This window comes from Lemur catta, chromosome 12 (genome assembly GCF_020740605.2).
Source record: "Lemur catta isolate mLemCat1 chromosome 12, mLemCat1.pri, whole genome shotgun sequence".
In the NCBI taxonomy this organism is placed as follows: domain Eukaryota; kingdom Metazoa; phylum Chordata; class Mammalia; order Primates; family Lemuridae; genus Lemur; species Lemur catta.
In genome coordinates this window covers 44,788,611-44,802,228 of record NC_059139.1, presented here as the reverse complement: position 1 = coordinate 44,802,228, position 13,618 = coordinate 44,788,611, and the positions used below count along the sequence as shown (strand labels likewise).

Genomic DNA, 13,618 nt, shown 5'->3' with positions numbered 1-13,618 from the left:
CTTGAGGATCTCAAGGCACAGACAGGATGTGCAGAGTAGAGCACGTGACCCAGCCCTACTAGGGACACCCACAGAGGGAGGATCTTCACCAACTGCCTGATCCCAAACCTCAGTTCCAAACAGGAAAGCAAAATATTCAAAAAACTACTTAGAGACTATATAGGGCAAGTTCTGAGGCAGGAAGAAACCCTTAAGAACTTGAGCCTCAGAAAAGTCTATTCTTCTCCCCTCTCACCTTGTCACCCTGTATGCCTCCCGCCCTCTAATTCCTTCCCTACCCCTCTTACTCACACCCCCACACCTCCACCCTCTCATTCCTCTCTTCTCCTTCTCACTCTCTCTCCTTTCCTGAGCCTTATTTGAATTCCTGTACAGTCAAGAAAAGATGAAGGAAACTAGATGTGTTCCTGGTATTCTAGGGGACAATAGTGCCACAAGTCTTTTAGCAAGTACAGGGCAAATCCATAAAAGCAGAGGACAAGGACATTCATCTTTAGAGCAGAAACAGTTTTGACTTGTTTTAAACTGCTATACAATGAAGGTTACATCCTGAACTATTTGGTGACAAATCCTGTCTATATATCAAACAAAAAGCTCTTAATCACTTAAACACCTAACGTGAAACCATGAATTCCACTCCCGGTGTGAACCCTTCTCTTGCTCACAAATCAAACTAGGATAAAGTGCTATGACTTATTCTTAAGCTTCAATGTATATGAGCAATTTGGATTTTTATGGCTAGTTTTTTTCCTGCTCTGTTATCTTCAGATTAACTACTATATTTTCAAGCTTTTTATGACCAAGTAAAATTCATAAAATTTGTTTTGCCGTTTGCCCAAGATAGACTATTATGTGTCTAGCATCTATTAATATTTCAAATACATTTCTTCAAAGGCCTATGGACTTAACAAAACTTTAGACAAAAGAATTAACCTTTATAAATATCCTTGTTTTGTTATTCCAGACGTGGCATAATATCCCGAATTCTCAATCTAGTATTTGCATGAATCAGCTTAAGATCTACACAAAGGCTGTGAGAAGATTTAACTCACTCCACATCCTTCTGGGAAGCTAAACATTATATAAAACTTTCTAGTTTAATTGGACAGTAAACAATGAAGGAGACAGTGCTGAAATTTTCAAAATAATTATAGTTACCCAGAGAAACAGAAAGAACTACAAATATTTTCTCCTGATTTTACCATAAGAACCTTTTTATATAGGTAATGCCACAAAGTCACAGATAAGGGCCTACACCACAGCAGCTAGCCATTATCATTTTAAACTCTGGATCCATGAAGACATTCAGCTAAAAACTGATCTTTATAAACCAGCTCCTTTTGAAAACTGACTCATACATTTGTAGTGCTCTAAATAACAAAGCTCATGCCAAGCATACCAAAGCCTTGACATAAGAGATCACTTATTTCCAGAGCAGAAGAAATTGTTCGTATTTTCAATTCTTCACCTTTATACCTGTAACTAATGTGTCTCCATATAAGGCTTTGAATTCATTGAATCTGCTTCCATCCACGATTCTAGCAATGACCTAAGAGGAAACATAACAATGTTGCCAAGAAATTATATTACAAAAAATTTTTACTTGAAGTTATTTAAAAGGAAAACAATTCACATTGAAGTTGTCACTTTCACAAAATTTCATCTGACACAGAAAATCTTTTTTTTTTCTTTCACTGTCAAAGTCCTTCTCACAGAAAATCTTCTCACTAGAATTTCACTTGACATGCATAGTTAATTCCCTGAAGTCATTCTGGGCTCCAATGTTGTATTTCACTATAAAAGCAACAGCACCATTTTACACACAAGAGAAGCCGAAGAGACCCCAGGGGCTGGTTGCTAGACTTACAGCTTCAGGGACGATTCCAATGTATCAGTGGAGGTGCAAGGATTTAATCGGAAAGCCGCGTATAGACAGGGCTTAGAGTCAGAATACGTATGCTCCAACTTAAGGCATCATATTTGATTTGTGTATCCTGAAGTAAATCATTTAACCCCCTGAGTCTCAGTTTTCACTTCTAGAATGATGAAACAAAGCTGTGAAGATATGAGGTACTAGCAGTAAAGGATCCTAAGAAAATAATGCTGAGATGAAGAACCAGTTTTGACTCCCAGCTCTACCACTGAGAAACTAGAGTCTTAGGCTGGTTACCAAAAATCCTCTAAGCCTCAGTTTCTTCATCTGTTAAAAAAAAAAAAAAAAACTTAAAAAATGCTAACTAAAGCATACTACCTGGCTCTCATTAAAAGGTAGCTATGATTATTATTATTGTTAAGCCCTTCATGGAGATTTATTGATTCTGAATCAGATATACTTGAAGGATCATCCACATATACATTGTTAATCTACAAGGAGTAGAAGTTACTAAATAGTTTATCCTTGGGGCTTATCATTATATACCAGGACTATTTCAAAGAATTCTAAACATGAAGAATTTTCCAAACATCAAAAGCTATTTTAGATGACACATATTTTATTTTTCTACATACTTTACACTTTTCCTTTTCTGTTTACCATATCAACCAAAGCCTTCTTTTGTAAGATGCAAAGCCTGAAAAATGAGTGAATGCTTCCTAACATCTTTCTCTCCATAAAGTAAAAGCGTACTTTGAATTATTTTTTAGTAATTTTCCTAAAAGAGGCAATAATATAAAAGGAATATAACAGTTATTTGTTTTAGGTGCTATGTTCCTCTAAAACTGTACCTTTTAACAAGCAATCAACACATAACTATCATTCTTCCATGGGAAAATAAAGCCACTCAAAGGCCACAGCAATCTAGAGCCATTTAGTATAAAACTCAACTTGTATTTACTTTACAATAAACCCCACCTAGCTATATAAAATATATTAACTTATCATCACAAAAAATCCAAACCTCAGGAAGCAGATAATATGGTACTCTTCCTATTTCTAGAAGCAGAAACCAATGCTCAGAGAGGTTAAATGCCAGTTACCACTGACTGAGAGAATAAGAACTAGAGCCCAGGTTTTCCAACTCAGATTCCAGTATCATCCTACAGCTGCACACACTATTAAGATTTCCATATATGGCTTCTTTGCTACTGTAGAAAATTTTAATAAATTATATTCACAATAGTGAGCATGAATCAGCAAAAGGTAGAAGTACGGGTTACTATTTAAGAAGGCAAGAGTATCTTTTTTAAAAGATTTCCATTAAAATGAAATGGAAACAACATGAAGGCATGCATTTGTATCTGCTTTGTTCACTTCTGTGTCCCTGCCACCTGGAACAATACCTGCATAGAACATGTACTCTATAAATACTATTGAATAAATTAAAAAGTGGTTACGCTAAAAAGAAGGAACTTTCAGCCATCTAGAAAATGTAGCAATCTGGAACAACTCATTTTTCAAGCACATCAAAGTGTAAGCACCGATTTTTTCTGTGACAGTACTTAAAAGTCAAACTAAAAACCTAATTCACAAATTTATAGTTAATTAAGTCACCTTGCTAAAGTACTTAGTTGAAGCTCTATGAAATCCAGGATTTATGACATTCTAGCAACAACAGGATATTGCCTAAATACATAATTGTACATATTCATACAATGGAATATTATATTCATCAGTTCATTTAAAAAATATTTATTGAGTGCCTACCATGTTGCCAAGCACTATTACAAGAATTAACACTTAGCCATGAAAAATGTTTCATGAAGAACTTTTAAAGACATGGGAAAATGTTTATAATTTAAACTGGAAAAAGTTGAATTTTAAAAAAAGTGCAATTACACGTGCATACACACACACCCACACAATCTCAACCACATAAAAAATGTATATATATACACATTAACCCAAAACATCAAAATATTAGTTGCCTTCTCTGGATGGTGGAAATTGCAGATAATTTTTTTCTTTTCTGCATTTTCTACATTTTCACAAATAATATATAATAGTTTTATAGTCAAGGGGGGAAAGTAACTTAAAATATTAAAATTTCTAACACAGAACCTGATATTAAGACAATTTCCTAATTTAAAAACTATTCTGTCAGCTATGGATACTGAACACAATAAAAGACTACGTGCTCCATGAAAACACTAAAAACTGTCAATCTAGATTGCAGAAGACTATGTCGACAATATGTAACCATAGCAACATCTTCAACTATAATTAGGTCTAATCTTTGCTAATGTCATATTGATCTAAAAGGGTACGTTTTTTCTTTCAACGACTTACTGCCAATTCATCCATTTCCTGAAATAAGAAAAAGGAAAAGAAATAGTTGAAAACTGTGAAGTTGCCTTACATCATTACTAATGTGCACAGGACTGTGGAGTCCTATTTATGGACAAATCACGCTTTGTCATTGTGCAATGAAAATTTTCCAACCATTAAGAAGTTTCCCCCTTCGATCCTTCTGTTGTTCGTAAGTGTGATGACTGCATTTTCACACCCACGTGGGAGATGGGCCTCCCTCAAACATTGTTACAACGTCAGCACATTACCCCTCTGATAAGAAAAAAAAAGTTTCCCCCCTCTCCTTTGATATTTACTGTGTATCAAGGATACCTACCTACACTGCAGAAAGGTATCTTTCCCGTATGTGTCACCTCTTACTGAGATCCACATCAGTCCCTAGGCATGAACATACCTTAACAAATTTTAGCTTTGAAAACAGATACACATACAAAGAGACTAGCAGCCAGTTTACAACTCACAGTTCCTTTTACATACCTCTCGAATATCAAAGGTCCTCTTAAGGTTGGCACCAACTAGTCCATACAATTCATCAGCAGGAAATAAAGGATCTTCAGGAGGTTCAATGGTAACCTGCAGAAATAAAGAACAATTTAAAGACCTTAAGATTTAAAGGTGACAGGAGCCAAATGCTTTCCAGGAAAATAAAAGATATAAGAACATATCCTACTCACATCCAATTTCTTCTGATAATTGAGACTCTTCGCGATCTTCCTAGTTAAGTGAAGGGCGTGATGATCGTCCAAAGCATAGTGGTCAGCTACTCCAGACTTTCTACAGAGTAAAGCACACTACAACAATCAGAACAGGGAAAGGAAAACAAATAAATATCTTAAATCCAAGTCTCTTCTCTCAATCAAGGATGACAGTACTTTTACTTCCAAAACACTTTAATAAATGTCATCTTATTTGGTCCTTATGACAGCTCTGGAAAACCACTATTATCGTTGTTTTTACAAATGGAAAAAACTGAGGCATATATAAGTTAAGCAACTTGCCCTAGGACCATAAGAACTCACACTTTCTATCTTCCAAACTTGACCTTCTGCTAAACTACAGAGCTTCTATTAGGTGCCCATCTCCTGCACCTCAAACAGAACTGTGTATAAGCAAGTCCAACCACGGACGGCACACTTTCATGATATAGCTGGCAACAGCACAAAGCATTTGCACCTAACTGAGCTGCTAATGAAGATGCCAACTGTGGTTTCTCATTTCTGAGATACAGCTGAGCCCCCTCAGTATATGGTTACATCCAAGAGTAGGGTGTCATAGGTAACAAACAAAAAGGCTTAAATATACTGACCCTCAGATTATGTGTAAAAACGGGAATTGATAAAATGGTTCTGTGGCAAGTGCCATGGAATTTCCCGTTCATTTTCAAGTACAATGAACAAAGCATGGGCTTGCTCTGTCCCTATTAGATGGCTTGTTATTTCAGATGCAGATGTCCTATGGCTGTCTAATAAATCTATAAAGTCAGGCATACCTGAAAAAGAAATAGAAAATTTGGTTCATTTTATGAGAGGACTAAGATGCTGCAATCTAAATTTTGATGTCTTGTCTAGAGAAAACACCAAACCCTTGGGAGACATTTCTTAGAGCTGGGCTCTCAGTGACTTCATGCCACTTCCTACCTCTGGATTGGGTGTTCCTAAATAAGAGCAGAGACCATGTTTACTCCTCTGTATAGCCTCTGAGGCCTCAAAAATGGTAGACTCTTCAGTTTCTTTAATTTAATATAATACAACATTTTACGACTAACCGTATCTTTTGAATGCTTCACACATAATTCCAGCTATAATTGCTGACTTCTAACTACATTGCAATTCAGTCAATAAATATTAACAGAAGCAGAAGGAATGGCTTCTAAATCAGTAAATACTTACAATAAAATGTTTGCTTATAAAAACTGCCTAGCATTTGCCAAAACAGCAGGAAAGGGAAACTTTTGATGAGATACTATATATGTAAGTCTTTGTGTCAAATTAACTCTTTAGGATGACTAATCAGAGAGATATAAATATGTATTTATGACAGAGAGAACCGAAGCAATTTGTGACTAGTGAGTTTTATAGCACTGTTCAAAAAAAGGGCCATCACCACCTAATCATTTTCCCATGATTTTAAACAGGTTACGATGAATAATAACAGCAGTAACAGAGTACACAGTATGCCCCAGACACTATGCTCTCTGGTAGGTACTGTTCATATCTTCACCGTACATATAAGGAAATGAGACTCAGGGAGATAAAGTAGTCTGTCTAAGTCACAAGGATAATAAGTGAGGCAAATAGAAGATAAAATCTAGAATCTATATCCCTAACTTGAAACACTGCCTACAGCTTTACTTTTTTTTTTTTTTTTGAGACAGAATCTCACTCTGTTGCCCAGCCTAGAGTGTCATGGCATCAGCCTAGCTCACAGCAACCTCAAACTCCTGGGCTTAAGCGATCCTACTGCCTCAGCCTCCCAAGTAGCTGGGACTACAGGCATGTGCCACCATGCCCGGCTCATTTGTTCTATATATTTTTAGTTATTCAGCTAATTTCTTTCTATTTTTAGTAGAGACAGGGGTCTCACTCTTGCTCAGGCTGGTCTCGAACTCCTGAGCTCAAACGATCCACCCGTCTCGGCCTCCCAGAGTGCTAGGATTACAGGTGTGAGCCACCACGCCCGGCCTACTTTTTTTAAATAGTCAAAATTGTTTGAAAATTCATGCTTCCCAAATGCTCTCTTCCTCTCCTTCCACTGGTGAAGCACCTAAAAACAGCAGAAGTCTACTTCATCCCATGCCCCTAACTCACCTTTTTGTGCCTGTGGCCTCGTTCTCTCCAAGTGGAAACGTCCACTCCAGCCGGGCAAATCACTTTACTAGTAGTCCCCCGTTAACAGTCAGTATGGCCACATAGGCAGTAACGGAGCAGCTACGCTCACACTGCTGCACTCACTTACACAAACGCATTCTGTTCCAGCTCAGGCCTCGCTCCACTGTTCCCCCCGCTGGCCCCCCAGGGAGGAGACTCTTCTAATTACTTCCACTCCACTCACTCCCTGACTCATTCCTCCTCTAGCCTTGAGTGGTAACACTGGAAGCATGCTAGCATATTTATTTTGTGATTCTTTTTAGTTCATTCATTTATTTCTCTTATCTGACTAATTAAATTATAAATCCTTGAGGGCAGGGACTAGGCCTGAATTTTTCCACATTTCTCATAACGCTTAGTACAATAAATCTCTCCACAGTAAGTGTTTGATGAGAAAGGAATGAATGAAAAGCTGAGGCAAAGGTCCCTTACCCAGCTCTTCAAAAGGCCTTGCGGTGTTCTCTGATGGAAAGTAGAAGTATTGCTACCTACCATGCTTCCCCACGTCCTGGACTCTCCCCACCGCCACCTGTCTCACAGGTTTCTGGTGTGGCAGATCAAAGGGAGGTTTGCTACACCAGCCAGGCCACCGAGGTGGTGATTAGATCTACTTGCCATTTTTGTCTGGATTCCTTAGGGCACGGTCCTGGGCCCTCTTCTCTATCTACATCCACACTGAGGTGAGCTCGTCTAGTCCCACAGTTTTAAATTCCACCTCTATGCTGATGACTCCCAGATAGAGATCTCCAGCCTTCATCTGGACTCCAGACTCACAGCCAACTGCCTCCTCAGAATCTCTACTTGTGTGTCTCACAGCATCTCTAATTTATTAGGTCAGAGATGAATGCTTGACCCTCCTGCCCCCTCCCCAAATCTGCTCCTCCTCAGTCACCCCAATTCCAGGAAATGAAACGATTTCATATTACCTTTGTCACGTCACTTTCCTCTATCCCGTATATGAATTCCACCTCTGAAATCTAGCTCAAACCTATTCACTCACCTCCACCTTCACTGCCACCATGATCATGCAAGCCTCCAGCCTCCCTCGCGTATGTTATTGATACAGCCACCCTCTGCCCTCCACTTAGACTCTTGCCCAACCTCCAGGCATTCTCCATTTAGCAGCCAGAAGTATTTTTTTAAAAAACACATTTGATAATAGCATATTTCTGCTTAAAACTCTTCAATGGTTTCCAAACCGCTCTTAAAAAAAAAAGACTCTAAAACCATTATTGAGCAATTATGATGATAAACAAGCAACAATAATAATGGCAGCTAACATTTATAGGAACTTATTTAAAGCAGGTATTGTTTCAAGCAATACACATGTATTATCTCTCATTTACTCCTCACAACAGAAGTAGATGATCTTCTTACACCTGAAGCCTAACCCGAAATGCTGAGACTAGTGACGTGATGAAGCCAGCTCACGCCTGACTCACAAGAGCCAACTGCATGTGTCTCTGCCTGATTCTGCATAAAGTGGCATCACGTGAGTAACTTAAAATCAGCCATGGTGGGGATAATTTATACAACAGAAATTGACAAATGCCACAAATCAGGGCTTTCTTTTCTGCCTAGAGAACCAGCTGTTAAACATTTGCCCGCACACCACGGGTTAGACTCAACTTCTGTACGCTCTCCTGGTTCTCCTCCTTTGTAAACCTTATCACATATCAGCCACGTTTACATAATTTGTGGCAATTATTTGCTGCTGCCCACCTCCCTGACTAGAACGTAAGCTCCTTGAAGTCAGAGACGGCATCTATCTTATTATCTTGAGCACCCTGAACAGTGCCTAGTACATAAGAGGTGCTCAATGAGTGTTGGTTAAATAAGTAAGAAACCTGTCTCTCCAGTCCTTCTCAGCTCTAAAGAAAAAGGTGATGCTCTGGCTTGGATATGCAACTTTACAGTTCAAAGAACTGAATGTTAAAACAACAGACTGAGAACAAATAAACTGTGGTTTGGTCTGGCAAGTTTAGCTCAGGGAAAAAAATGTAACACTTCTTTTAAACAAAATGACACTCAATCCTGGAAAGAAACAACCATTTCTGTTTCACCTGCAATGAAGATCAGCACCTCCAAGATCCTCAGGGGACACCTCTTCTCCAGTTGCCGCTTTAACCTACAACAAGGATAAAAATCAACAGTGAGACTGGTCCATCAGATATAAAACTGCTTTCCTAACACGTACATCTCCTAAGTTGACTATACCTACACTCTCTTCCATAGAGCTCAAGAGCATTGCATTTTCTCATTCTACCCACCTAGAAAACCTAAAGAATATTATCTCTATTCTACAACTGAAAAATTTGAACCCAGAGTCACAAAGAGCTTTCCTATAGCCCCAGAGCAAGCAAGAGAGCTTGACTCGAGCCCAGGCATTTCTGACCTGAAAGCCCATCCTCTTTCCCGACGTCATGCTGCCTCGTGGTCCAGCCTTTGTGTCTGTGCGTGTGCTCCTCCCGCTGCCTGGAATCCCCGCCCCTTCTCACCTACCTGGTGAATTCCCACTTACCCTTCTAGTCCCACCTCATGTCACCTGCTCTGTGCAGCTTTCCTGACTCACTTGGACCTTCTTGTCATTAATGACACCCCATGGTATTAGAAGAGTAATGCTTGCACATCCGTGGTCTAAGAGCTTTCCACTAACACCTCCAATATGGCACTTGCCAGACGGTATTTCAGTAATGTGCATGTATCTCTGTTGTCTTCTCTATGCTATGAATTCCTGATGGCAGGAACTGTGATTTATCTTTGAATACTCAATAACCATGCAGAAAAATGCCAGTTACTATTACAAACGCTGTGTAATACCTTTAAAGTAGGAAAAAATCTTCAAGATTATCTAAATCCAAGATCCAGGAGAACATGACCAAAAAGAAAGAAACCTCAAGTAATAAATTAACAATGACTTAATTACAGCCTGAGAAATTCTACCAGGAGAAAGAAAGAAAAACCATTAATGCTAAATACCAATCTAATTCCTTAGAAATTGCTTATTGATTCCTACTTCATTATGTTGGTTAATTTGTTTCTTTTTCTTCAAACAGGCAAAGCTTTTATTAGAATAATGAACATTAATTTAAAATACAGCACAAAAAAGACTTATTACTCACCACATCAAAAGCTCCATCTTAAATAAAATATCTTTCCACAGAGAGAGGCAATTAAAATTTTCGCCTCCAATTATTCTACCCCCAGAGCTAAATTCTTAGTTCTCTTCTTTCCAAAAACTTTAGTGTAAAATAGCATTCAGTCCAGACAATAACTAATTATAAGAGGTGTCTGGACATTTAAAATTGTAAAAAAGGAATAAACAACAGATACACTACATTTATTTCAGGGATCTGACTAATATCAACTGAAAAAATAAGGATTTGTCATCAGTTAATATTTACTGAACACCCACAATACGTCTGATACTGTGGAGGTGCAGAGATGATAAAAGTCAAGGAGAAAATTAAAACAGCTCATCCTCCTAAACAAGTTCAGAAGATAAACAAAAGAAAAAAAGAACAAAAAGCTCCTTCAAAAACTTGTCTTATAATCCATTTTTTTCAACCACTCTAAGCTACTAGAAACTATAGCAACTAAACCCTAAACTATGTGTGAAGCCTCCAAAGCCTTGTCTCAACTTTCAGTAAAACAAGAGTCAGAATTTAGAATTCTCAAGTGGTAGAGGCTGCTGCTGCTTTTCTCTCCTCCTGAACATGGTGTTTGTAAAAGGTGGACTGCTGAACGAGGGTCAGTTCTCTAGTAGAACTTCAGGCTTCTCTGGCTGCTGAGTTGCTTCTTTCTAACATACAAGTTAAATCTGAATCCACTGAATGGACATTGTTGCGGGGGGTTAGCTATGCTCCCCGCAAAGAGGTTTTTCTTCTGGTCGGGTCTCTCAGGCAGGGGTAGTCACAAAGGATGAAAAAATAGTAGGAAACAGAAATAAAAAATAATAATAATACGCAGAGCCAAAGGTATAGTTTATAAACTAAAGGTTTATGAAGATAGACAAAGGGAGGGTGTCCGGATGGTATATATCCCTTCCCGCGGAGATATAACAAAGACTGAACTTCTTACATGGGTACTTATAAGGGTAGATAGAGGCTCCTGTTGCCACATACTAACAGGCAGTTTGGTTTAGGGTCAAAGTCTTCTAAAAGGCTACTACAGATCCTTTAACTAACTCTATCTAGGTGAACAATGAGTTACAAAATCTTCTTAGGGCAAACTTCTAAGTTTTATGATAAGGCTATTACTTTAGCAAAAAACAGAGACATCTTGGCTCCGGTAATTGTGTTCTTGGAGACAGAGATGATCTCAGAAGTCAACATAAGCTGTGCTTTGTGCTAATTACTTTAACCGCATGGTTCTGTCTGGGCCCGGCTTGGGCATTAGCGTATCTATTTGATCAGCTCTCATCTCTGGTGGCCTTTGATCAGCTTCTGGCAACCTATGGCCCTAGGTGAAGCCTGTCTTGTCTTTTAAAACAGGTAAGAACCATAGGCCCAGCTTACAGCTGTCTCTTTGAAATGCAGCTGTTACTGACCAATGAGACGCCCTCCTGAGGCGAGGCAGCTTTTGAACTAACACATTTATTTTTTCTTTAAGGCAAAGCCTTATTTGACTTCTGAAATCAAATCTTGTCTCCAAAAATACAGGGGGCATTTCTATAACTCAGTATTCTTAGGCTCAACACATTGTAACTACTGACCCTCAGACAAAATCTTCTCTCTAAAACACTTCACATTATTCCAGTATTATGATCTGCCTATATTCACAAAAAGATGTTTTCAAATTTTAGTCATATCCTTACTCATTTTCTGGTAAAACATAAACAAGAACTGCTCATGAAAGTTTGTGCCCTTTACTATACAAATGTAAATTTTGAATGCATATGCCTCTCATTAATCAATGACAACTATCACATACAGCAAGATAAACGTTAAATAATAATAACAATAATAATAATACTGCAGGCTTTCTGAATAATGCCTTGAGACTTTTACCACATTGGAAATGGCAGCTCTTCAGGCTTACCTGATCCTCAATAAAAGCTATGAAAAATTAACACACTCTTTTGGGAAATACACTTGTTTTACATCAAAGCATAAGCACTATTTAACATACTCTTTTTAATAAAGTTGTATTAGTATTCCAAAACCATAGATGATTCTTTGACAAACTTTTAAAGCAATATACTTTTTGAAACAGAATTCACATATCATAAAATTCACCATTTTAAAACATACAATTCAGTGGCTTTCAATATATTCGTGGAATTGTACAACCATCACCACTACCTAATTCCTGAGCGTTTAGTCACTTCCAGAAGAAACCCTGTGCTCATCAGCAGTCCCTCCCCCTCCCTCCTCCTCCCAGTCCCTGGCAGCCACTAACCTACTTTCTGTCTCTATGAATCTGCCTATTCTAAACACTTCACAGAAGTGGAATCATAAAATATTTGTCCTTTTGTGCCTGGCATAGTGCTTTAAAGGTCCATCCACGTTGTAACACCCGTCAGAACGTCATTCTTTTTTACAGCTGAATAAGATTCTGTTGTATGTATAGTTTTCTAATTTCCCTTTCTTCTTTCCACCTATTTGATATTCTTAGATTTCACTTATATAATGGGCACTTTTGTTGGAAGGTGTGGTAAAGTGTGTTTTTATTCCTTTGAAGTCTAGGTGGTGCCATGACACAAGCCTGGCAGGTTGACGAACATATTACGAAATCACTGGAATGGAGTCAATCAAACGGGAGGTGAGCAAGAGCTGGGGTAACACAATCCAGTTATCAGTGCCAGCGTCTCGGGCAAGTGACCAGTGAAGCTGCACTGGACCCCGCTCTTCTTTCATGCTTGAAGTTTAATGCTCTGTGGTCGCCCTCCTGAAATTCTTAAGTTTTGAGTTTGTGCAAATGACATTTGAGGAGACAACAGAGAGCGTATGTTGGGGCTTGGAGCCTCAACTCTTGCCTGGTCTGCCTCCTACCATCTCCCTGGGGTGGGTTCTTGGCTCCCTTATTGCCTGCAAACTGGCGCCTGGGCTCTGGCCCTCCCCTACCACCTGTTCCCAAGCCCTGCCTAGCAGCAGTTGCCACATCTGCCCCCAGTGGCATGGAGTGGGTGCAGGGAGGACCATAGTCTCAGGCTGGCAGTGCTGAGCTGTGTTTTCTACCAGGGGCCTCAGAGGAAGGTGGGGGCTGGAAGCCAGCCTCTTGCCCATTCTTGATCCAGGTACCCAGCACATCCTGGCATGAAGGTTGCACACCTGTGGGGGTCATGTGTCCACTGCAGGTTGGGATGGCAGGTCCATTGAAGGAGAAATGCCTGGGATGTGGAGTATTCCATGCCTGAAGGAGGATGACATTATAAAGTAAATAAAAAATATAAGCTGGGCACAGAGGCATATGCCTGTAGTCCCAGCTACTCAGGGGGCTGAAGTGGGAGGATCCCTTGAGCCCAGGAATTTGAGGCCAGACTGGGTGACACAGCGAGACCCTG

General features: G+C 39.2%; 1 protein-coding gene and 1 non-coding gene across 3 annotated transcripts in view; one reads left to right on the top strand and one right to left on the bottom strand.

Annotated features, from left to right (window-relative positions):
- The window catches only part of MCCC2 (methylcrotonyl-CoA carboxylase subunit 2), a 59,189-nt gene that overhangs the window by 11,393 nt on the left and 34,178 nt on the right, over positions 1 to 13,618 (bottom strand). For both annotated transcript variants that reach the window (XM_045565837.1, XM_045565838.1), the window contains 4 exons: positions 9,177 to 9,241; positions 4,921 to 5,020; positions 4,724 to 4,819; positions 1,477 to 1,549 (listed from right to left, as the gene is read on the bottom strand). In XM_045565837.1, the coding sequence (XP_045421793.1) occupies positions 1,477 to 1,549; positions 4,724 to 4,819; positions 4,921 to 5,020; positions 9,177 to 9,241 (334 nt within the window). The remainder of the gene's footprint in view (positions 1 to 1,476; positions 1,550 to 4,723; positions 4,820 to 4,920; positions 5,021 to 9,176; positions 9,242 to 13,618) is intronic.
- Positions 4,401 to 4,504, top strand: LOC123648753. The gene has a single exon (XR_006738767.1). It is a non-coding gene; the product is annotated as a small nucleolar RNA U13 (small nucleolar RNA).